Source organism: Talpa europaea (genome assembly GCF_964194135.1).
Source record: "Talpa europaea genome assembly, chromosome: 16".
Classification (NCBI taxonomy): Eukaryota; Metazoa; Chordata; class Mammalia; order Eulipotyphla; family Talpidae; genus Talpa; species Talpa europaea.
Genome location: NC_140084.1, coordinates 46,471,177 through 46,496,545, shown reverse-complemented (window position 1 = coordinate 46,496,545; position 25,369 = coordinate 46,471,177). Strand labels below are relative to the sequence as shown.

Sequence of the window (25,369 nt, the reverse complement as noted above, 5' to 3'; positions counted from 1 at the left end):
GCGCCCAACCCGCTGCGCCACCGTGGAGGCCCGAACCCTCAATTCTTTAGGAATGTTTCCATTATCCTGGTTTTCAGTAAACAAAGACTTGTGTATATATTGCTTTTAGGTCCTGCAGTCATTATCACTGAACAAAATAGATAAATTGCATCTAGATGAAACTTATACTTTAGCCCTCACCGCTAAATGCAGTGGCCACTAGTCATGTGTAGCTCATAACATTTAAATAAATTAGAAATACACAAAAAAATTAGCTTTGGTTGCACTAGCTGCATTTCAGATGCTCCTGAAGAGGGTTCCTGGACCCAGTGCAATGTGGGTGTGTGGGTGCCCTAGAATTCAAATTGACTCAGACACTGTCTACCAGAAGAGAGCTTCTGATCCCATGATTAAAAGGCTCCATCTCCCAAGACCACCCTCCGCTTCAGAGGCCAGCGGCAAGCCCAGGCTCTCACCTGTGTTTCCAGTGACAGGGTACAGATCCTCCTTAGACTTCAGGTGCCAGTTTGCAGCATTTAGACCAACTAGCTCTAAAGAAGAGGGTTCCCAAAACCCCCTTCTCAGGTTTGACTAAGTCGCTAGAGCGACTGAAGAGAACTCAGGAACAGCCTGCTGAAAGAGGGGCGTAGGGCGGGGCGAGGTATGGAGAAGGACGAGCCCACCTTGCCCTCTGTAGGTGGATCACTCAGCCAGCACTTCCTCCGTTTACCCGCCCGGAAGCTCTCTGCAGCCCTCTTCTAGGGTTTTTATGAAGGCTTCATCAGTGTCTTGATGGATGAACTCCTTAGCTATTGGTAATTGATCCAACCTGGAGGTCAGGGTGGGTGGGACTAGAAGGGCCAACTCCTAATCATGTGGTAGGCCACCAGCCCCCATCCCCTTTCAGGTACTTCCCATAATTACCTTACCTTCATTAACATAACAAGAGATGCCTTTACTTAACCACAATTAGGAAATTCCAAGAGAATGGGGGGGGTCTATGAATTAGAATTGGATGATGATTAGATAAATATACGAGAAATGTGGTTTTTTTTTTTTTTAATCTGATAGGTTTCTTCCCTTTGGTCTCTGTACAGCCAATCTTCTCACCAAGAATGTGCATTTCTGTTTCAGGTGCAGCTAACAGGAGAAGAAAAGACGAGGGGAAGGGAGGGTTCTGACGCCATCGCCATCATGCAGCGAAGTATCATGTGAGGACTCCGCCCTCCCATTAACAGCTTCTCTTTCATTTTCTCTGTGCTTGGCATTTCCAGGAGTTGAGCAGCACATTGAATGTGGGGTGTGGGACATGGAGGAGGGGGAGTATATGAACCAAAGTTTCTCAGCTGCAAGGGGCAAACTCGTAACCCATCAGCAATGGGTTCATCCCCTCAGGGAATATATGGAGTGTCTTGAGAAGTTGGTGGTTGTTCCAAGTGGAGGAGAAAGGGGTTTCCCATGAAGCTGTAGTGGATAAAGACCCTGCAAGCATGCTGCCTCAGCCAGAGTAACTCTCCCTCCTACCCCCGCCCCCAGCGAAATAGTGATTGCCTAGATGTTACCAGGAAGAGAGGAACAGAATGACTTGTGTGGTAGTGAAAACTTTCTGGACTTGGAGGTTGGATCCATTTGCCAAAACTTCGTCCTCGGGAGCCTCTCTCGCCATCATTGAGCTCTACTGTCTTTGCTGCTGTGGCACTTGGGCAGGCTCTTCCTAGAGTTAGCAGTCCCCCAGAGCCTCCCACTTCCCACTGCCCCATCAATAGCAAGAGTCAGATTCCACTGGCCCAGTTCAGGCCCCTGGGATTGTCACCTTAGCCATGGGAATGCAGGACTCTGATATGCCAAGCCTGGGGCCTCTGCCCACCCTGGGAGTAGCGAAAGCAGGCCTTTAGGGTTGAGATAATTTGGGGAAAGGGGCACCCCAAGAGGACAATGAAGGGACTGCCAGAAAGAGGGAATGCATTCTTGACAAACGCAGACCTGGGCAGACCTGGCTGACAGCCAGAGAGCCGGGGAGATGGGAGGTGGCGCCTGCGGAGACCCCAGGCTGCGTGTTTCTTGAGTGGTGAGAAAACTGTCCAGGTTGAGGGCTTTCCACTCCCCTTGCTTTGCTGTATTTATTTGTTTTTAAAAATTAAGCAAACTTTTTGGGGGTAAAGAGCAAAGGAGGGAGGATTATGGATGCTTTGGTGGTGAGCATGGTGTGTGGTGACCTACACCTGAAGAGGGTGAGCTTTTACCCTTAAATCATACACGTGTTTTAAACCAATGTCACTGCTATTTAAAAAAAGATGGTTAAAATAAACCATTTATTTGGGAAGAATTTCAAGTGTACAGAAAAGTTGCACGCTTAAGAATGTCAAGCATACAGAAAGGCTAGTACAGGGATTCCTGCAGATCCCCCACCCATCTTCCATCTACGACAACTAGCATGGGTCCATTCCCATGAGCTGGATGCCACACTTCATTTGGATTTCTGTGAGCAACCTCATCTATTCCGGGATCTGATTTGTAGTACCATGCTTCATTTTGTTCTCATGCTGCTTCCTGGTCTCTGGATAGCCTTATCTCAGACTCACTTTGTCCCCCTATCTGGCCTATCTGGTGCCATAATTGGGCTGGGGTGGTGGGCTATGGTGTGAGGTTCCCTCTCCCTTGGCCAGGGAAGTGCTGGCCAGCTTGCTCTCCCCACTGTCAAGTTGCTATTTTTCCTTCTCGGTTTTGTCTACTCTGAACACAAGCCGGTCTAGCCAGTCTCCTGTGGAGGGCTCTTGCTTTATTTAACCTTTTCAGAACATTTCATGCCTCCTGACATTTTATATTTAGTTACTTGCTCAGTATTTGCCTCCTCCCCTAGTGTATCAGTTGCTTGAAGTCTGGGACTTGGGGTCACCACTAAACCTTCAGGGCCCAGCACAGGCTCTGGTGTATTATAAGTGTTACTTAATACTTGTTGAATGAAAATTGGGATGTGTCTATCTCAGGGGAGTTGAGGCAGACAAACAGCATTGCCTCTGTGTAAGCCCCCTTTTCCTGATCAGTCAAAGGGAGTAGCTTGAAATCCTGTTCCGAGCTGGGATAGGAACAGGCATAGGGAATGGTTGAATGCAGTACAGGTAGGGAATTATTGATGCTGCTATTGTTCCCTTGTCTTCCCCCATCTTCTGTTCCTCCAGGTCATTTTTCCAACCCAAGAAAGAGGGCAAAGCGACGAAGCCAGAGAAGGAGACATCCAACAGTACCAGAGAGCCAGAGCCCCCTCCAAAGTATGTAATAGGCACAGGGCCAGGATGTGGGGGGTCTAGTCTGTGAACAACCAGAAGTCTCATGGCTGCCAGTGGTACAAGCCAGCTCAGAATGCCTGGATGCCAAAAGGAAGTTTTTTGTTTTTTTTTTAAGATTTATTTATTTATGCATACAAGAGCTGGGGTACAGGCCAGAAATGCAGGGGGTGAGAGGATTCACCAGAGACAGAGTGGGAAACAGAATAGGCAGACTGACTGAATTACACTGCTGAGGGGAGCAGCAGGAGAGACCGGGGAGGTCTGCTGCACCATATGGATTGCTCCCTGGCTGGCCAGGGATCGAACTTGTGCTGCAGAGGCTGCGGATTGCTTCATAGTGCGTTGCTTAACCCCTTGCGCCACCAGAAAGGCCCCAGAAGGAAGTTTTTGACTCCAGTAACTGGGACATCTAAAGGTAGGTTCAGCTTCAGGCGCAGCTAGATCTAAGGTCTCAGCATTGACCCAGGACTCTGTTTCTCAGGTCTTGGCTTCATCCTAGAGCAGACTTTGACCCTGAGGCAAAGAAGCTGGTCACTGGCTTCATCTTGATCTGAGTAGACCAAAGCATTGTTCTCTGCTCCAAAGTCCACATTAGGTATTTTCCAGATGATCCTGCTTGGGTCATGTGAACACTCTGGGCCAGTTAGCTTGCCACATTTCCTTCACATCTCTAATTGGGATTCTGGGCAAGGAATGTCCCCTTCTGTGTCCCAGTATCCTTGCTTGTCACAGGGGTATCGTACTCTCTTTCAGACTTCTGTCTGGGGTTCGGTAAATCCACATATTGCAGCATGTAGACTGGTGCCTGATTTGTAATAGGTGCTCAGTTAGGTAAGAATCAAGAATTTGCGCAACTCCTGATCTATTTTAATGTAAAAAAAGTTTACAGGCTGTATTATGTATAGTGTGGCTCAACTTAGGTCATGTGACTTAGGTATTTTTCTGTTCATGAGCACAGGGCGCTCGGATCCTTTGTTCCTTCTGCCTTGTATCACACTGTATGGCTAGTCTGTGGAAACTAGTTCGCACTCCCCTTCTAATGGGTCTTTAGCTTATTTTTAACTCATGGCTGACAACAACCTATGTCACCATAAATCGTTTCTATGTGTATCTTCTTGGGCATGTGGTTTCTAGCAGAGGTATCCATATTTAGAATTACATGTGGTAATTGTTAAAATACCGGCTCAGAGAAGTAGGTGAAGTAAAAAGGTGAAGTCCTTATAATACTCTCCTCAGCAGAATTACTTTACCCACTTAAGATGTAGCTTTCCAGACCTCTTTTCTGTGCATCTAAACATATGTTCTTATGGTACAGTTATGAACACATAAAAGGTGCTCACTAAATGTTTGTTGAATGGCTAAGTGTTCCCCATAATTATAGATGAGGTAGCAGGTCCTTTGGTCCCTATTCTCAAATCACTGATACATGTCCAACATAATAGCTACTTGGTAGCACATACCTTAAATTTATTTTTAGCAAACTAAAGCAGAACATGCAAGTTGCAGAGATCGATGGATGCACTTTTCTATATATTTTTACATCATGGAATCATACTATATAGATTCATTTACCCAGCAAATACCTATGATCATCTGCATGCTAAACCCTGTTTTAAGCTCTGTGGGGTTAGCCATGAATAAAATCGATAGCGATACTTTAGTTTCACCCCACAAAAAATGTCCTAGAGCCTCTCCCAGGACACTTCATCTGAACCTGCTTCATTCTTGTGAATGACATTCCGTGGAATGAGTGTCTCTTTGCGAACACATTGGTTTCTTCGTCCAGACTGGGAACTCCGCACATGCGGGTTCCTGTACAAAACAGCCGTGTCCTCAGTGCCCTAAGTGACTACCATTGGCATGCACATGCTTGCTGTATTTTTGTGGGCTGTGTTCCTCCCCACCACAATGTGGGCTCCTCAGAGCCAGTGCTAGGTAGCAGTTGGGTTGCTGAACCAGCAACCGAAGCCATAGTTATTTGAGGAGATGAAAAGCTGCCATTTCTCACTTGTCAGACTCTGAGGTATTTGGCTGAGGGCAGGTAGGCGGCTCTGTTCTACTATGTCGTCCCAGGCTCTTTCCTGCCCTCTTTCTTCCTCCATTCCCTTCTCTTTGCTCTGCCAGGCCCACTTCTGCATTGTTTAAAGAGGTCTGCGGGTCCAAGTTTCAAGAGTAAGATGGCAGTTAGGACAAGTAGAAACAAGTTGTATGTGTCAGTCATGCCATTTACTCCCCACTGACCAGAACCAGCCATGTCTGGCTGCAGGGGAGGCTGGAAAGTGTAGTCCCTAGCTGGATGGCCATGTATGGAGCTGAAACTGAGGAACTTAAGTGACTGAAGTAAAGAGGGTCTCCAGGTGGATGTTGGAGGCCAGTCTCTACCTGAAGAAGATTGTACCTCTGTGCTTTAGCATCAGCTATCACAGGGTGAGCACCTACGAGGCCTCCAGAGTAGTTTGATGAATGGCTGGAGGATTAAGAGTTTATGCCAGGAAAAAAAAAAAATAAGAATTTATGCCAGGGAGGCTCCCAGAAAAAGTTCATTGAATGTTTTAAAGGAAACGAAGGGAATGAAACATTGCGAAGGAGCTGGAGTGTAGGCAGCATCCCTACTCTGCCTGCTAGAAAAGTCTTATTTTACCACCTTTTAGAGTGGCACTGAAGGAGCGGAATGGAGTGGTACCTGAGAATGACTCACCAGTCAAGAGGCCAAGGAGGAAGTTAGCTCGGGTCCTGGGCAGCGAAGGAGAAGACGAGGAGGAAGCCCGCACGCCCCCCAAAGTCCTGGTAGGTCCCTATCAGCCTGCCTGTTTTTACCAGAAGAAACCATAATTCCCTTTAGCCTTTGGAACTGAGAGCCGCAGCTGCTCCAGAGAATTCTGGAGACCTGCCCCAGGAGGTGGAGGAGTTTGTTGGTATGCCCTAGGGCAGACCTGCAGCCTGGTCTCCGATTACCCCACCTGTAAGGTGCAGTGCAATTCCTGATAACAGGGCAGCTGTGAAGATGAGGGGATCAATCCTCACACTGATCTGAGCACAATGCCCGGTACACACAATAAGGCCTCAGAACCACATCCCGACTCTCCTGCTGTCAGAGGTCTTTTTTCAGTTCTCCAGATACATTGGCTTACTCCTTTCCCTTCCCCTGTTTAAAAGTCAAGTAATGCCCATTCAGCGCTCGGCAGAAAGAAAACTTCAGTGTAGTGCTTTTCATTCTGGGGTGGGGGGGGGGGTAAAGGGAGAAGGGAGAGCTTTCTCACTGCTCCAGGCCCCAATGTTGGCAGCTCAGGCCAAAGCCTGTTCTTACAGGGACCCACAAAGTCTCCTGGGCTGCCTCCCCACCTCATCTGCGACTCTTCCTTGGCTCACTCTGTCCTGGTCTCACATGCACCCACTGGGCCTTGTGCTCTTCCCTGCGCTTTGCTCTTCCTCCTGAGTACACATGTGACTCTGTGCCCCCCTCTCTGCGGACTTTGCTCATATGTCACCTCAACAAAGCTTTCCCTCACTACTAGCCTTAGCTGCCATCACATTCACAAATGCACAGGCTTGAATCAACATAATTTTATTTCGGTTGGCTCTGAACAGGGGTCTGACACTGGCCTGTGGAGGCCAATGTCGAGGTGTGAGCAGGCCTGTGTGACTTCTGGACGCTGGGGGGGTGAATCCCTTTTCTGCCTTTTCCAGCCCTTGGAGACCTCTTTCCTCCATTTTCAAAGCTAGCGCCTCTGTGCCTTTCTTGTGTGTCATAGCTCATCTCTTTTCAGCTCTTCCGCTTTCTAAGCCCCTGTGGTCACATGGGGCCCCCTGCACCGTGCAGAATCATCCCCCCATCTTAAGGGCGGCTGATCTGCAAGCGTAATCCCCACTGCAACCTTAACCACCCTGTCTGTGTCACTGAACATGAAAGATGATGAATTGTCAACCGGGTGCAATGTTAGCAACTAGGTAACGGAAGAGACAGCGGGAACTTGAAGGCCTTATGGAGGTAGCAACTGCAGGTGCTACTGTCATGCCTCTGGCCATGGAGCTGAATCTTCATGGTGGGGATGATGGTCAGTGGTTGCTGGGACCTCTGAGCCTGGAGGGAGTACCCTTTGGACCTAGGGCTCAGATCTTTAAGGAAGGGACACTGGGTAGGGGGTGTGGTATGGCTAATGTCTCCATTGGGGCACCACACAGCGGACCCTACAAGTGTCGGGAAATTATGTAGTACTGAGGTTCATGGCCACACCCAGCTGCAAGGGAGGCTGGGAAATGTAGTCTTGGACCGCCCTAAGCCTAGCTAAAAATAAAAAATTCTGTCACTTGAGGAAAAAGCTTTATTATTGGTGTCCACAATGGGGAGGGTAAGGGACCATGAAACTGTACAGGAGGGTGGCATGATGGCCCTAGTAGGAGAAGCTGAGCCCTGAACCGGGACTGGGACCAGGGGACCAAAAAAAGGGTGGGCACTGGGAAAGCGAGCTTCAGAGTCTACTCTACTCTCAACTAGCTGGGAACTGAGATTGCGAAGTGGTCCCACCTTCTCCCCTAACTCTGGAATTGTTTTCTTTCCCAAACTTCCAGAAACTTGCCCCCGACTCCCCGCCAGTGTCCCCTCCCAGTCCTGTCACCTTTCCTGATAGCAACTCTTCCCCCTCGGATACCTCTGCTATGGGCATCTCCCCATCTGGGATCCCTAAGCGTCGCACAGGTAAGATCATGTGGGCCTTACTTAGCCTTTCAGTGGCCCCTCTTCACACTGGGACTTTACACCAGCGGCCATCCTCTTGCTGGCTCTGCTTTTAGTGTTGTGGTCAAGAGCAGGGCTACAATATCCACTGGCTGTTTGACCTGCAAGTGATTTAACTTTCTTTGAACTTCACTTGCTTCCTCTGTAGAACAGAGGGTGATGATTGCAATACCCACCTCACACAGAGGCGCTGGGAGTATTAAAAGTGAATATATGTAGAGTGCCTGGGACCGAGGCTGGTCCCTAGTAAGTGCCAGAGAAGACATCTGGTGACCATGTGCCGTGATGGAGGTGGCACAGGTGATGTCTGGCCATAACTCAGGGAGACTTCTCAAGGAGAGATTAACCTAACTGAGCCCTGAAGGTGTAAGAGTAAGCAGGGACCAAGTATGAAGAGAGTTCTAGGCAGGGAGTATAAGAGTTGAGATGGCCTTTGGGCTGCTGATGACCCAGCGTGCCAGTGTGTAGAACACAAGGTCCGGGGCTGTGAACCATGGGACCAGAGATGGCCTGGACACATGGAGATGTAAGAACTTGAAGGGGAGTTTCGGGGGAATGTTCTGAAAGCATCTGCTAGAGTTGGGTACTGGGCCAACCGCCTACTGTCCTCACTTATTTTGGGGCATTGTTCCCATTCTGCAGATGTGGAGAATGAGGTGCAAGGCACAGAAAGGTTAAATAACCTTCTCATGGTCACACAGCCAAGAAACTACAGAGCTCAAAGGATAGGACTTGCGTAGGGGTTAGTGGCTGTGAGCAGGCAGAGAGAGGGAGCAGACCTCAGGAGCCCCATCATCAGTGGACTTGAGCTCTCTGGAGTGGGGGCAGATGGGCCAGTGAAGCAGCCGCCACATTTGCCTTCCCAGCCCGGAAACAACTTCCTAAACGGTCAATTCAAGATGTCCTAGAAGATCAGAGCCAGGACAAGGAGAGAGATGCCAAGAAGAGAAAGGAGGAGGAGAAAGGTGAGACACCAGGAGGAGGAAGGGTATGTGTGTGTGTGTGTGTGTGTGTGTGTTGCCTGTGTCCTCCAGATGCATGTCCCACTTTCTCTTCTATTTCTAGGCCTATTTGATGACAATTGTTTTCCTTTAAGTGATTTCTTTTTCCTTGTGAATTTTACCAGAAATCAGAGTTCCCAACCTTTCCCAGACGCCCCTAGTGACTTAGTAATGTGTTCATGGCATCCCGAGAACCTTAATGGTTTGTTTCTTAATACATAGTTATGGTCAAGCAGCTAGCTATCTTCTTGCAACTTGGGCATTTGAGAAAGTAATAGTTATACAATGGAAGGGAAAGTAATATTTTTATTTCATTTTAAAATAAGCAATTAGGCCATCTCAGGGGCGTGCTGCACAGTTTCTCACACTCTGGAATCCAGTTGCAAACTGCTGCTGTCGCTTCCTATTCCACCTTGATTTTTGTGCAACTCTTGCCTTTTATCCCAGCAATCACTGAAAGCCCAGCTTTGTAAGAAATGCCTCATTAGGAATGACAGCGAATGTGATCTAGTATTACAGGAGTGAAATACCCACAGCTGGTAGTTCACACAGTGTCCACCAGATGTCCCAGTTTCCTTGGAAAATGTAACCTCATTTCCTGGCAATCTGAGATTATAATGGTGGCGATTGTTGCTGTTTGTTTTTTCCATAAGTTGTCCTTAGGAGCCTCACCTTCCCAGAGCAGATTTGAACTTTGTGGAGATTTGATTAGCTGTTGGCACTTTTTAGCACTATAAAGGGTCTGTCTCAGAGGTGCCCGCCTGGCTGGGGGTTGACAGTAGGCTCCTTACACCTCCTGTCGCATGAAGGAGAGAACAAGCTCGGACAGTGTCCTGGCCTTGAAATGTTCTTGGGGGGTCACAGTGTTTTGTATCTGATGTTTCTCTCTGTCACCAGAAACAGACCCCCCAACAGAAAGCCTCCAGCATCCTGAAGTGACAAGAAAGAAGGGAGCAGAAGAGGAGCACCAGCCCACACCACCCCCTGAGCCCTCAAAGGCTGCCAGTGAGTTTCTGATCACTGTAGGCCCATTTTTCTGGTTTTGAAGTCAGATGTCTTTGGAGGACAATTGCTCTGTCTTTTGATTTAATTTTTTAAACCACCATTCCTTTTGTCCCTTGCTTCCTCCCTCCTCCTTTTTTGCCTCATGTCTCTCACCATGTTTATTCATGTTCACTAGTTTTTGTAAATACTTTATCATATCATCTGCTGCTTTATCAAATGTCCAGGATTTGTTTTTACCATTCTGCCTTGTTTAACTACATATAATTCTCTCACGTTCCCTTGTTTTAAACAAGATATAGATCCCCAAATGTCAATTGAGAATTCTAAGGAGACTTGGGTTTTATTGTTGCCATTGTTTTCGCTCTTCTAAAAGTCATCCTGCAATAAAATAGAGCTCTCAGAGATCACGGGTATTAAGCATTAGCCATTGAGCAGTAGTTTTTAAATGAGACAGCCATGCTGAGTTTCAGATTTTGAGTGGTTCATCCTCTGCTGTCTGGCTATCCCTAAGACTCTGGTCTTATAACCATATGGGGACATTTTTTGGGTTTTGATTCATATCTGATTTTCTGTAATTGTTAAAGTGGGAACATTTACTTCTAGTCTAGTGGCTGGACTTCCTTTCCACAACCATTCAGGCCAGTGGACTTAGTGGTGAAATTCCACAAGTTAGTCCAGCAGTTCACAAGCGACTTCCTTCGTATGATGTCGTTTCATTCAAAGTAGTCTTGTTATAACACTGAGGAGAAAAATGAATCCTGGCCAACATTGAACAAAATGACACTTGAGGCCCTGTGTTTGTTACACATCATTGCACTTCAAGTCACAGTTTCCCAGAACCTAGAATGATGCTAATTAACCGAATAACATCAGGCCTAAGAGGCCCATGACATAGCTGCAGAAGGACAAGGGCAGGGTTGGGAGTTCAGACAGCGCCTCATCCTCTGACCCCTCATATTAGAAACAGAGCCTCTGGCAGAAAGCATCTCAGAGCCTGAGGTGGCGATGAAGCAAGAACCAAGGGAGGAAGCCCAGGCGCCCCCTGCCTCGAGAGCTCCCAAGACTCTCAGCAGCTTCTTCAGTGAGTTTCTTCCCCTACCTCACCTTCTGCCTGACCTTCTGCCTTATCTCCACCTCATCTCCTCCTATCCTCACCTTACTTCACCTCCCACCTCCCCCATCCTCCTACCTCACCTTCACCTGTCCTCCTACCTCCCCTCACCTCCTGCCTCAAACTCCACTTATCTTACTACCTCACTTCCCCTCTCCTCCCACCACATTTCCAGGGTTGTGCAGGAGCAGGTGGTGGGTGGGCCTTTCTCCAGTGAGTGCTACTAGTCCCTCATCGCCATCACCCTCTCCCCAAGAACCTAACATATTGGGCCAGTTGTGAGGGATGACAGGAAAAGGAAGGACCCACAATTTTCTTCATCCCCAGCCCCCCGGAAGCCAGCAGTGAAAAAAGAAGCAAAAGAAGAGGGATCTGGTACGCCAAGAAAGGAGGAAGCCAAGGGGTGAGTCACATACAGTAAGCGTCTCCTGGGCGTGACCCCCTCTCTTCAGTCCACTGCTTGGTGCTTGTGTGGGCGCCCCTGGAGCAGACAGCTGCCCCCTGGCCCGGCCCTCACCAAGCCTATGGGGGTTGCAGGGCACTGAGCAGGTTGGGGTAGAGTTAACCACACTGCTATAACTGTGTTCAGTGCTTTGAAGAGCAAACACCTGAGCTTGCTTTGTTTCCATTCACTTCTGGCTTGGAACCAGCACTGGCACATCGTAGGTGCTAAATAAGTACTCTTTGGAGGGCTGAGTGTCCCAGTTGACTCTTCCTTCTGCCTCCACAGACCCTTGGACCCAGCCAGCTACAATCCTGCTAAGAACAACTACCACCCTGTGGAGGATGCCTGCTGGCTGCCAGGCCGGAAGTGAGACATTCCCCGACTTGCCCCCAGACTGTCCTCACCCAGCCCTGTTGCCACAGGAGGCCCTCCAACCCAAGCCTTCTCTGGAGGGGCCTCTCTCTGTCTCTGTGTTTTGGGGACACAGTTGGCCACACTAGAGGGAAGAGAGAACACTCTGTTCTCCCATGACATGCATCAAGAGGATGGTGTGAGCAGACTGTCCCCAGGGAGGTGTGGGAAGCCTGGGGTCAGTAGGTGGTTAGGACAACATGGCTTGTACATATTCTTATCTCTTTCTCCCCAGGGTACCTTACCTGGCCGTGGCCCGGACATTTGAGAAGATCGAGGAGGTTTCTGCTCGGTACTAGATGGGGGCGGGGCTGGCCTTGGCCAGGCGGGTGCCCCTCGGCTCTGTCCTTATCCTTTGTCTGGTGTCCCATGCTGGGAGCTTGCTATACCTCTCGAAGCCTGATCCTTCTTTCACTCCCCCATGCACCAGATCACAGCCACCAGAGGGGCCTCTGTGCGCCCAGGCTCAGGAGTCTCTGCTCCTTGTTGTGTTGGTCTGAGCAAGATATGGTGGTAAACCCAGAGTCCTGGTGTGGGGAAACCACTGAGTAAGCCCGTTGGCTTTTCGCTGTGTGAGCCGGAGGAGTCCCGGGTCTGGGTTATCAGGAGAGCCTCCTACAGGGCTCAGCAACCCTTTTCCCCCCTCCCTATCCCTGGCACCCACGCTTGTATATCAAGTTTATGTCAGTGTTCTCAGGGACTTTTCATTCTGCTCCCCACTTTTACTGTCAGTGTGGTTTGCAGATGATCTCCGTGGGGGTGTGAGCAGACTCCAGTTGTCGCTGCTCCTTGGCCATGACACATCTCACGTGTTACCACTCACTTCTTGACACAGTGGAGCAGTCATGCTGTTTTCCAGCGCTTTGCTCTAAAAAGCCTGTGTCTTTGTGAATAGGGAAGGGTCCTACCCTGGTGTGTGGCCCCGTGGTGGGGCAGGTCACACATGTTGAGGGCACCTGTGGGTGGCCGCAGTGTGCAGGCCAATTCACCAGAGCCTGGTCCAAGAGACAGTGGCTGGCCCAGCTCTGCTGCTTCCTGGTGTGTGACCAAAGGCAGGTGGCCTGACCTCTCTGAACTGAGGCTTCCTCATGAGTAAAATAAAGGTTGTCCATCTCAAGTTTGCAGTGAGAACTGTGATGTCCAGAAGTTCATTTACTTCTCAGGAGTTATCAGACAGCAGGTCAGAAGAACTGTAGGTGACTGTCCAAACCCCGTAATCCAAAGGTGGGGTTTTAAATTTCTTTTGGCTTTTTCATAACAATTTTACACTTACGAAAAACCCTGTAGAAATGGCAGCGTGTCCCCACACACCCATGGCCAGCTCCCCCTTGTGTCAGCGTCACGTCCCAGCACGAGGATCATCTTAAAAAAACGTGTGCCGTCACTGAGCAGGTGCCCTTGGTTCACGTCTCAGCTCAGTAGTTCCTTGCGCTGTGACCTGGGGCAAGTGACTGCATCTTTCGTTCCTGGTTTTCTTCCTCTGGAAAACAGAAACAATGATGGGTCTCCACCAAATAGTGATGAGAATTTGAGAAGTTAAACCCTGCAAAGCTTTCAAAGCCAGCACCTCCTGTGTGGGAAATAGTCCAGCCACCATTGCTGTTGTTTCTCTGTAGATAGTTTCCCCCACCCCCAGCCTCTTGGCCATGGTGTAGCAAACCCAGTAACTGAGCTGCCATCGGCCGAGATGTGCTGTGGCTGCACTCACACACCTGATACTGTTTTGAGCCCTTTCCTGGGTCCTTCTTACTCCCCCTGGTGCCCCTGAAGTCCTCAGCAGTCACATCCCTGTCACCTCTTCCAGGCTGCGGATGGTGGAGACACTGAGCAACTTGATACGCTCGGTGGTGGCCCTCTCCCCTCCGGATCTCCTCCCCATCCTCTATCTCAGCCTCAATCGCCTGGGGCCACCCCAGGAGGGCCTGGAACTTGGTGTGGGGGACGGCGTCCTTCTCAAGGCAGTGGCCCAGGCCACAGGTAAGCAGGGGTATGGGGGAGAGGGCAGGGGGGCAGCCCTCAGGGGAGGGCAGAGGTCCAGTGCACATGGCTTGAGAAGCCCGTTCAGGGAAGGGAGACTTGTAGCCATCTGCCTTCTCAGACTCATCACCCCGTTTCTCTGCACCCCAAGGTCGGCAACTTGACTCAGTCCGGGCAGAGGCTACAGAGAAGGGTGACGTAGGGCTGGTGGCCGAGAACAGCCGCAGTACTCAGAGACTCATGCTGCCCCCGCCCCCACTCAGTGCCGCTGGGGTCTTCACTAAGTTCCAGGACATCGCCCGGCTCTCTGGCCATGCTGTGAGTGGGGTGGCCTACACCCCAGACCCTCGGCTCTCTGTCTCTGTGCAGGAGTGGGTAGGGAGGGACTCAAGGCATATGTGTGGCAGGATGACGGCTGGGGAGACTCTCTGGTTGCATGGCCCGAGTTCTGCATGTGGGTTGCCGAGCTTTCTCTCCTTCCATACTCAAGATGGGTGCTCCTCTAGAGATCCTCACACATGCACTGGTCATGTGCTGGGACTCAGCGAAGATTTACTGAAGAAAACCAGGGGGAGAGGCAGAAAGAAGAGCTGACCTTTCTTACCACCAGAGAGCAGGACCCATGGAGTCTGGAATTGGGGGAGAAAAGGGCAGGTTTTCCAAGGGTGGCTGGGAAAAGGTATGGCTCGGCAGTTCACACCACATTACTGGCCGCTCTTCCCTCTCCTCAGTCTACAACCAAGAAGATGGACGTCATCAAAGGCCTCTTTGTTGCCTGCCGCCACTCCGAAGCCCGCTACATTGCCAGGTGAGGGTGTGGGCCTGTGAGTTTAGGGAGCTGGGCAAATGGGGGGCACCAGCAGTTGCAATCATGCAAGTGTTCTGAAGGTCTTGAAAGGAAAGCAACACCAGTGAGGGGCGCGCTGACCTTGAGGGACAGAAAGGGAACACAGGTACCACCTGAGAAAGGAGTTTGGGACTTATGGGCAGAGCTGAGATGGATTAATGATGTCTGCTGTGGCCTGCAAGTGCCGGGACAGTGCCTGAACCCAAGAAAAGAGAGTAATGGATAGCTCATATTCTACAATATTTTTTGGGTACCCTGCCTTTGGTCCCTTGATCATCAGTCCATCCTGTATCTGTGAGGGTAAGCCTTAGTTTCCTGCTCTTTAACTAAAAGTGGGGCCTGTGCCAGGGATAGGTCCTTAACCCTCATTCTTCAGTCCTTACGCCCCCACCCCCAGCTGCGGTCTAGATCATGCCTGGCTCTGCCCCTGCTTCGCCATACCCCAGCCTCACCATCTTCTCAGAGTGCAGCTGAGTTGAGGCAGAGACGGCCGAGAGGCACCCCATACTGTCCCCAGGAAATGCCAGTAGTCATGATCATGACTGGTTAACCTCAGTTTTCTCCTCTGTTAAGTGGAGGCGTGGGAGCTTTTGGTTTCTTTCCAGCCCTGGCTTTCTTTAGTAAGTCTTCACTGAGTCCCAGCACATGACCTCCTTCAAAGGGTTGAGGAGGGGAAGATTAGAGGAGGTAGGAGTAAGGTATGGTGAGCAGGGTTGAACATGTATGGACAGGTCCCCCCATTATTCTCTCCCCAGAGCCCTGAGTGGACGGCTGCGCCTTGGGCTGGCAGAACAATCCGTGCTGGCCGCCCTGGCCCAGGCTGTGAGCCTCACGCCCCCAGGCCAAGGTGAGCCCCCTGCCAGTCCCACTCCCCCCCCCCCACTTCCTGTTCCCTTTGCCACTCCAGGTTTCTCTCCCCTGAGGGAAAGTCCTCCTCTTTTGTCTTGGGTGGTGGCTGTGTTTACCTACTCTTGAGGTACAACACAACACCCACTGTGCATCCTGGGGTAACTGAGTGGGCGGGCCCATCCCAAAGCCTCTTCTGGGTCTTCTCTTAGAATTCCCACCAGCCGTGGTGGATGCTGGGAAGGGCAAGACTGCAGAGACCAGAAAGACGTGGCTGGAGGAACAGGGCATGATTCTGAAGCAGACATTCTGGTGAGAACAGAGGGGTCAGGCAGCCAGGGGACAATGGACTCAGCACCAGGGGTGACAGGAGACCTGAGAGGGGAATGGATGGGGCATGAGAGGTTACAGGGAGTATTCCACAACCACCTCCCAATCTTAGCTGTTTCTCTAGAGGCTATTACTGGGGTTAGCCTCGTGTGCCTTTTAGGTGGTCTCAATGCCATTTCTTATCCTGGGGAAATGTCCTTGGACAACATCTGGGAGCGGGGGAGGCAGCGGAAAGTGCGTTCCAAAAGCAGGGCCAGGGGCTGCTCCAGGGTCATTGCCTCCCCCCACGCTGCCTGTGACCTCATGTCTGCCCCTGCCAGCACCTCAGAGCCTGTGGAGGCAGGGCCCACCTTGAGGAGACTTCTAATGTTTGTTCCTGGATGGAGAGTCGCTGGTCCCATGATGACTGATGGGGAAGATCTAAACCAAGGGAGTCAGTGATATTACTGACACTGAGGGAGGACCAGTGAAAGGCGGGTGGACAGGACAGGCAGGAGCAGACCCACAGACCTGGTGACAAGCAGAGACAGATCTTGCAGCCAAAGAGCAGTTACCAGGCTGCCTGAGTTCTGGAAAGAGTCCCAACTTGTTCTTACCACCCCCCCACCCCAGCGAGGTACCTGACCTGGACCGGATTGTCCCGGTTCTGCTGGAGCATGGCCTGGACCACCTCCCAGAGCACTGCAGGCTGAGCCCAGGTACATCCCCAGGGGCCCCTCAGGCAGCACAGCCTCCCCCCACAACCTGTCATATGTCCACCTTATCTGTGGTCTCTCGGGGACTAAAATGTCATCAAATGACATGACCGTCATCCCAAGTGGGGAGATCAGGCACCCTTCTGAGAGGGGTGTTGTCTTCATCGGTGGTGAGGGAGGAGAATGGGTCCGGGCCTCACTCTGACTCATCACTTACCCCCCTTTCCCTTCACATTCTCTCCTCCTCTTTCAGGGATCCCCCTGAAACCAATGTTGGCTCACCCTACCCGGGGCGTCAGTGAGGTGCTGAAACGCTTTGAGGAAGCAGCTTTCACCTGCGAGTACAAATATGACGGGCAGAGGGCACAGGTATGGGGTGGGCGGGTACCTCCCTTCAGACCTGAGCTGCTGCCACAGCCTCCCACACACCCTGCATGCCTCTCAGGGCATCAGTCCCCACCTGAAACTAAGAAGGTGGTGGGCCTCCCACAAACAGGGTTGGGGGTGCTGTTTGAACAAGGATGCATTTAGGTCGCTGTACCCATTCCTTTTCCAGAGCTTCTAAAACTTTGTCCAGGGAAGGTGGGGATCAGAAGAAAAAGGAGGGGCAGCCAGTGTGGCCTGGGCTCTGATTTCCTCTCCCTCCCCCACTGTTCAGATCCATGTTCTGGAAGGCGGGGAGGTGAAGATCTTCAGCAGGAACCAGGAAGACAATACTGGGAAGTACCCTGACATCATCAGCCGCATCCCCAAGGTGGGCATCTGCTGTTAGGAGCACCAAGAGCTGAGGCCCAACTTGCGGGGGATGAGGGTGGGGTCAGGGGTTATTGTCAGGGGAGTGAATGCATTTTGCAAATCATGGAACAGCTGACTCACTGGCCCTTTCTCAAATCTGGGGCCAAGCACCCCAAGGCTGGCCCTGCTGTATCCTGACTCCTCCCATACCCCCAAACCCAACTCATTTCTGTCTCTGTCTTCTGCTGTTCCCCTTATTGGCTTTTCACTCCAAACAGCTGCCACACTTCCAGACAGAAAGAGGAGAAGGAGTTCCAGCTTCTGTCTCCTCTCATGAGGAAAGAAATCACTGTCCTAAGTCCCTTCCAGCACACCTGGCTGTGCCTGGCTGACTCCACTTGGACTTCTGGGCTAGCAAGGGCCCGTGACCACCCTGGGGTGGCAGTGGAGGCTGGGGAGCCAGGATCTTACTCTCCAGCCAGCATGACAGTGACCTGAGAGAGGGCTGGGTGCTGACCAAGAAGAGCCACCTTCTCTGCAGGGGCCATGGGATATTTTTTAACAGGGATGTGCTGTGATGATATTTGGGGTTCCAAGAACACTGTAGTTTCTGAGGACATTAGGTTATACAGGTGCGGGACCAGGAGACCGATAGAATGAAGAAGTGTGAAGGGCGGGGTGTGGACGCCTTAGAATTTCAGAGAGGACTTGCACAAGTACACTAGGGAACTGGATGTGAAGTGAGAGGTATAGGGAGACAGTAGAGGCTCCCAGCATGTGGGACCAAATAGTAGTCATGGGAAACTTCATTTTTTTCCCTTCAGTGTGTGGAATAGGAGACAAGGATCTGTGTTCCTGAGTGTCTCTTTGGGGTTGGTGTCAGTTCACCTGTGGATTTTGACAACTGTGAAAGGAAAGGAAGTTTCTGTCCCTGTGTCTGTCTTTTGGCTTTTTCCTGCCTTCTAACTACTCTTTCCCTTCTAGATTAAACTCCCGTCAGTCACATCCTTCATCCTGGATGCTGAGGCTGTGGCTTGGGACCGGGAAAAGAAGCAGATCCAGCCATTCCAAGTGCTTACCACCCGCAAACGCAAGGTAGCCTCAGCCCCTCTCCTCTCCCTGCCATGGCCTCACATTCCCTCATCTTCCAGAAGGACAAAGTCTGTCAGACAGGATGCTGTTGTCTCTACCATTTGCATTATGACTGCCACAGCTCCAGCCATTGCATCTTATTTTAAGCATACGAAGCAGGAAGGGAGTTAGGTGGAAGGGATGGGCCCTTTTCCTATATCTGTTTCATTATGAAAAAAGATCTGTTCCAGGAGCACCCCCACCCCACCCCACCCCAGTCTGCCCCCACAGCCGAGTAATTTACTTATTCTTATCGGCTACAGTTGCGTCAAGTACCACTGTTAGTTGCATGGCAGTTTGGGAGGGCAACTGTTAGCTACATGGCAGTTTGGGAGGGCAACTGTCCACAAAGGGAAATGAAGCTGGGATTAGCCAAGAGCCATCAGCCCTCAGGGGCAGGACCAGCATCCTTGCCACCCTCACCAGTGTGCAGCCTATTAGCTGGGGATAAAGGGAGGTGACAGCAGTGTCTGCTTCAGACCCCAATTCTGTTCCTCACTCCTGCTCTCTGTTCTGCCCCAATTCAGGAGGTGGACGCTGCAGAGATCCAGGTGCAAGTGTGTCTGTACGCCTTTGACCTCATCTACCTCAATGGAGAGGTGAGTTCCCCCTTCATGTTGTGGGGCAGCTGAGGTGGTGAGGTATGAGCTCGGGAGCCAGCGGTCTGTGTTTCGTTTCCGTCCGTGCCACATCTCCAAGCTAGGATGCCACTCTCAGCAGTTGTTCCCAAAGCGTGGTCCCTGGACTCCTGTGGGTCCCTGCGACCCTTCTAGAGTGGCCTGTGAGACTCCCTTTTCCAGTCCACATCTGTGTGACGCGGATTTACTTTGTGCGTGGCAACCAGAACACTGTCTTGCAGCCCTCTGGGCTAGGAGCAGCTGCGAGAACCCAGCCTCTATTAGGCCTGACACTAAATGCTTTGCAAAAATGTACAAGAGTGGCCCTTTTCTGATTATTTTAAAATGCAGGCCTGTTTCATAAAGAAATATGTTTTTGGCTTACCTTTAGATTTATTATTTTTAAACGAACAGTGTTTTTAACATCCTTGCTTTTAATCTGACTGATGTGGACACGTGATGTAACAATATGTGGTAACTATCATGTGACGTAGCCCACACACACACAGGTTTTCGAGTGAGTCCTCAGTAATTTTCAAGAGTTGGAAGGGGGCCCAAGATGGAAAAGATTGAGAAAACCGCTGCTCGTGGCATTCATTTTCTATTTCCACAATGATGATAATCCCTTCCTCTCTCTCCTGCCGCCCAGAGCCTGGTCCGAGAGCCCTTTTCCCGACGCCGCCAGCTGCTTCGGGACAACTTTGTGGAGACAGAGGGTGAGTTTGTCTTCGCCACCTCCCTGGACACTAAGGACACGGACCAGATCGCTGAGTTTCTGGAGCAGTCAGTGAAAGGTAAGAGTGTCTGGGGCTGCTGGGGCTGGGGCTTCCCTGCTCTCCTTGCTGATCCGGCCCCAGCCAGCTCACCTGGTCCAGACACCTGCCTGCCCCCATCACCAGAGCATTGCTTGTGTCTCTTCAGACTCCTGCGAGGGGCTGATGGTAAAAACCCTGGATGTCGATGCCACCTATGAGATTGCCAAGAGGTCCCACAACTGGCTCAAGGTGACCTCCCACTCCCAGCCCCCAGCCTAGCCTCCCACCCAGCCCAGCAGATGGAAGTCTGTCCCTACCTGGTGGTCCCTATTTGAGCTCAGGGGCCCTTGTGCCATCCCAACTGTTGCAGTCCGACTCTGATTTTCCTCTCTCCTCCTGTAAGCCCCATAGTAAGGAATCCACCAGTAGTGGCTTGAGCTGCCAGGAATCCCATGGTGAGAAAGCCAGATGAGATTTCTCTCCCCACTGAGCTCACCACCCATGTTGGGCAAGGTTGACAGGAAGGAAGTGAGGTGGGACTTGAACCAGACAAAGTTAGTTCACTGAGAAGAAAGCAGGTCAGCTTAGGCCAGGGAGGGTATTTGGGAAAAGCCCCTTCAGAGGTGATGTTCCCGTAGAGATACAGATGATAGGATGTAAAGATGGGCGCTGGGGAGTGGCAAGGGCAAAGGCCCTGAGGTCAGACAAACTCAGCATATGCAGGGAGCAAGGGCCATAGAGGTGTGAGGTGTGGAGAGCAGGTCCTTGATCACACAGGTGTCGGGGGCCTTGGTAAAATAAAATTAGATTTTCCTCTAAGGGTTTTGGGAGACCAGGCATCATGAGCAGGAAGTCCTGTGGCCAGTTTGTCATTTTGCCCGGGTCTTCTGACTGCTGTGTGGATGGTGATGGGTGTGGGGCTGCTGGGCAGGAGGCTGTTGTCTGGTAAATGAGGGTGGAGGCTTGAATAGAGAGGCATGAAGAGGGGGTGAGGTTGAGCCATCAGGCCTGCCCATTAGGCTTCCCAGTCCATGCCTGCCTCCCCTCCCAGATGGTAAGCAGCAGCAAGAGCATGAACCTTTCCTGCCTCAGGATGTGTTCTCTGTAGCATTCCCACACCTGAGCACTTGCTGGGGCACACAGTGGGCGTTTAGTGAATATTCTAGGGGGATGGATAAATGTTCTCTGTGTGAAGGAGCAAGGGGAGCATCTCCATACTGAAGGAAAAGGAAAAATCCAGCCAGGGCCTCCCCCTCTTGCTCCTTCCTGCTTTTCTATTCTCCATCTTCTTTCCCATTTGCCATCCACTCTTCTTGAGCCCTAGAATCCCCGTCCACATCCCATGTCCTCAGGGTGGCTGCCATCAGGCTTCTTTATGCCCCAGTCCCTCCTCAGCCCTGAACCTGCAGGCACAGGATCCCCACCTCATCTGCCACCCTTTGTCCTCCAGCTGAAGAAGGACTACCTCGAAGGTGTGGGTGACACCCTGGACCTCGTGGTGATCGGCGCATACCTGGGCCGGGGGAAGCGGGCTGGCCGCTATGGGGGTTTCCTGCTGGCCTCCTATGATGAGGAGAGTGAGGAGCTTCAGGCCATATGCAAGGTGCTGAGGGCCAGACCACAGAAATTGGGGGGAGATTTGACTCCCCTGGGGAGGACCACAGCAGGAGGCAGTCACATCCTCCCATGAGGGATTATCTCTCCTAGTTTTCAGTGACTTTTGGGGTTGGTGGGAGGCAGGGGAGCCCACAGGGTGACTTTCTAGGCTAGGGAGAGGGGACAGTTGGGAGCATTTGGGAAGGTGACTCTCCATAGGAAGCTGGAGGAAGTTCAGGCCTTTGGGAAGTCCCTGACCTCTTGTCTCCCCACAGCTTGGCACTGGCTTCAGTGACGAGCAGCTGGAAGAACATCACCAGAGCCTGCAGGTGAACATGAGGGCCCTGTCTCGCCTTCTCTCCCCTAATTGCACCTCAGTGGGTGGGGGACTCTTGGCCTCCCCTATCTGGGGCTCAGGGCCAGCTGCCGGTGAAGCAAAGCAGGCAGTGCTGCTGGCTTTGGCCAGATCTGCCAGCCACTTGCCAGTTATATGGGGCAGGGGGCCTCTTATCCCCCAGCTCAGTGCTTCTGGAATGCAGGACAGTTGTGGGGTTCCCTGAGGTCCTCTCGAAGAATGCTGGATAAACCCTTAGTAATAGGAGTGTTTGTTGTCATGGTTATAGGCTTTTTGGGAGCAGGGGTCAAACTTTTTATCATGAATTGGTGTCTCTGGGTCCTGTCTCTGACCCATTCTGTAGTTTTCTCTCTCTCTTTCTCTGTGTCTGTCTCCCCTTCTCTACCCCTGCCCCCCCCCCCCCCACCGGGTCTCTCTAACACTCTCTCTAGGCCATTGTCCTCTCTCTGTGGGTTCCTGTCCTCTGGGTCTCTGCCCCCCCCACCTCTTTTTGCCTTTAATCTCTTGTCTCGGGGTCTCTTTCATTTCTTCCCATTTCCTCTCAGTTTTTTACTTTTAAGGGGTATCTATGCTCTCTGTCTTTCCCCTTCCCCCATCTTCCTTCCTCACCCCTCAACCCTCTGCCTTGATGTTGAGACCTGACCCCTTCTCTTCCTCATTCCCACTCCTACCTGCCACAGGCCCTGGTGCTATCTGGGCCCCGCTCCTATGTACGGGCCGATGGCGCCGTGGCCCCGGACCATTGGCTGGAGCCCAGTGCCGTGTGGGAGGTGAAGTGTGCCGACCTCTCCCTGTCCCCCATCTACCCAGCTGCCCGCGGCCTGGTGAGTGACAGAGGTCCATGGGGAGGTCTCCCTGAGGAATTCCATGTGGGAGGTAGGGAAGGGGCTGGGAGCCCCTGCTCTCCTTAGGGGTGAGCGAGAAAACTGGAATTTGTGCTATATTTCAGTGTCAGATAATGGGGTCCACGGTTTTACTTTTGAAAAAGAGAAAGCAGTGACCTGGCCCCTGCTCACGTCATCCGCCCCTAGTCCACTTTCAAGTCATTTTTGAAGACCCCCCCTTCTTTCATCTAGAAGTTTAGCAGGATTCCTACCCAGCTGCTCCGTCTTCTCAACCACAGTGAATGTTTTGAAACTCCTGTGGCCAATTCCTTGTGCTTCAGTCTCGGTTCTGGCTGAAGTCCTAGCAGGGCAAACCCAACCTGTGTCCAGCCCTAAAGCTCTCAGCTTCTCAGAATAGACCCCACATATTAAAAGCAGATTCTGTGAGATTTTTTTTCTGATTCTTCCAAATAAGCTACATGCTCTTTTCTTTTTTTCTTTTTAATTTTTTTTAATGATTTATTTATTTATGCATACAAGTTCTGGGGTGTAAGCCAGAGGTGCGAGGAGTTGAGAGGATTCACCAGAGAGAGTGGGCAGCAGAACAGGCAGACTGACTGAAGTATACTGCTGAGGGGAGCAGTGGGCCAGGCAGAAGAGGTCTGCTCGCCATGTTGGTTGCTCACTGGCCAGCCAGGGATCGAACTCGTGCTGCAGTGTCTAGCGATAGCTTGATAGTGCTGTCTTTAACCCATGAGCCACCAGGGAGGCCCTACGTGCTCTTTTCTAATGAGAAGCTCACTTCCATTTAAAGGGAGAACTCATAATTGCCATTTAATTTTGCTTTTGAAATGCCCCTCTTGCTCAACATTTGAGATTCAGGGTCCCTGGGATGACCAGTCACCAGACCACCGATTTCTGAGACTTTGGTGGGGCAACGCCATGCCGAAAAGCCTGCCACTGTGTACACTGCCACTGTGTACACTGCCACTGTGTGCACTCACCATGTCCTCACAGAAGCACTCAGCATCCCCATTATACAAATGAGGAAGTAAAGTCCCAGGGAGCTAAGTAGCTGGTCCAGGTCCTGTGGCTCTTGAGAGCTGGGATTTGAACCCCAAATTTGTTTCTAGAATCCACAACAACTCTGCCCTTCACCTAATAATAACAGCTGCATCATCAGTAACTGCCATGCAGCTGGACTTACCTCAGCCCTTATGATGCCCAGGTGTGGTCCCTAAGGCACACTGTTGGCCTTATTTAATTCTCACAACCATTTCTGAGCCCCCTTGTGGGGCTCAAGAAACAGACCCAGGATGCAGGAGCATGGACACAGAGGGTGCCTGCCATCATCCCTGTCTCCCCCAGGTGGATAGTGAGAAGGGGATCTCCCTTCGCTTCCCTCGATTTATTCGTGTCCGTGAAGACAAGAAGCCAGAGGAGGCCACTTCCAGTGCCCAGGTGAGGCTCCCAGAGGAGGGCTGGGCCCCCCAGGGTGGCACCTTGGAGATGGGGTTCTGACCTGCTCTGACCAAGGTGGGCAGGAGGGTGTCCCAGGGCTTCTGACTGCCACTCCCACTCTTTCCCCTCAGGTGGCCTGTCTGTATAGGAAGCAGAGTCAGATTCAGAACCAGCAAGGCGAGGACCTTGACTCCGAAGGGGAGGATTTCTACTGACCCTGCCCCCTGCCAGGAGAGCACAGCAGAAGAGCCTGGGGGTCTCCCCTCTGGTGCTCAGCAAATCGCTGTCCAGTCCAGTGGGTTTGGGAAGTCAGGTGTGTGTGTGTGTGTGTGTGTGTGTGTGTGTGTGTCTGTAAGGGGGTGGAATTCTGCTGCTTGGTTATTTTCAATAAATAATTATTGAGTACCTACTCTGTGTCTAAGCCTGTGCTCAGCTTGGGGGATATGGAACAGTTTGACAGCAACAGTCTATGCCAGCCCCTTCCTCCAGAACTTTCCACAGGAGTGGAAATGTTTCACATCTGCACTGTGCACATAGCAGCTGCCAGCCACACATTGTGACTGGTGCAATTGAGGAGGCGCATTTCTTTTAAATTTTTGTTTAATTGTTATCTGAACAGCCACAAATAGGTAGTGGCCATTGTGTTGAAAAGTGATAGCTTAAGCTCTTGACACATAAATATATATATGGATTCATCAGCTCTCATAGCTCTCTTCCTAGGTGGGCTCTGTAGAGAGCTCTGTTTCGCAGGTGAGGACAGAGAAGGTACATAGTTTACCTGGGGTTACTATTGGGGACTCAGAGGTCTGGCTCTAGGCCTGACCGCAGAGTCCTCAACACCATTTTTTTGCACCACATGAGGTAGGCAGGGCCTGGACCTGTTGGGCTTACTCTGCTATCCCTAGTCCTTAGTGCAGAGCCTGGCCTGTAGCAGGTGAAATTTTTCCTGACCCGAAAAGCTGCCCTTTCCTTCTTCCTGCCTTTGCTATAGATGTGATGGTTGGAGCTGGGGCTGCCACTTTGTCATCATGAGGAATAAATCAGGTGCATCCCAGAGACATCCCTTAACTAGTGAGTCTAGGGCGGCAGCTGAGTCTCTGGGCCTCACGTATGTGGGGGAAGGAGATAGGTGGTGGGGGGCCAAGGGGAAGGGAGTAGGAATAGCTAAATCCCAGTGTGATTATGCCTCTGTCACTTTGTTTTTTGTTTCTTATAACTAAAAGAAT

General features: G+C 51.2%; 1 protein-coding gene across 2 annotated transcripts; it reads left to right on the top strand.

The window, feature by feature from the left end:
* Positions 1-1,173: 1,173 nt before the first annotated feature.
* On the top strand, positions 1,174-24,358 carry LIG1 (DNA ligase 1; the record flags this gene model as incomplete). Of its 2 annotated transcripts, XM_084256757.1 has the most annotated exons (27): positions 1,174-1,190; positions 3,159-3,248; positions 5,918-6,053; positions 7,836-7,962; positions 8,868-8,966; positions 9,906-10,007; positions 10,987-11,088; positions 11,446-11,521; positions 11,849-11,929; positions 12,210-12,266; positions 13,779-13,951; positions 14,103-14,269; positions 14,683-14,759; positions 15,554-15,645; positions 15,857-15,956; positions 16,587-16,672; positions 16,923-17,038; positions 17,328-17,423; positions 18,389-18,499; positions 19,063-19,134; positions 19,802-19,946; positions 20,074-20,156; positions 21,358-21,510; positions 21,779-21,832; positions 22,539-22,682; positions 24,051-24,143; positions 24,275-24,358. In XM_084256757.1, 27 exons carry the CDS (start codon positions 1,174-1,176, stop codon positions 24,356-24,358), a joined length of 2,733 nt encoding a protein of 910 aa, XP_084112883.1. The 2 variants fall into 2 exon arrangements, with proteins under 2 accessions (XP_084112883.1, XP_084112884.1); XM_084256758.1 differs by lacking the exons at positions 8,868-8,966; positions 9,906-10,007 and having other exon boundaries at positions 10,969-11,088.
* Between the last annotated feature and the right edge of the window lie 1,011 nt (positions 24,359-25,369).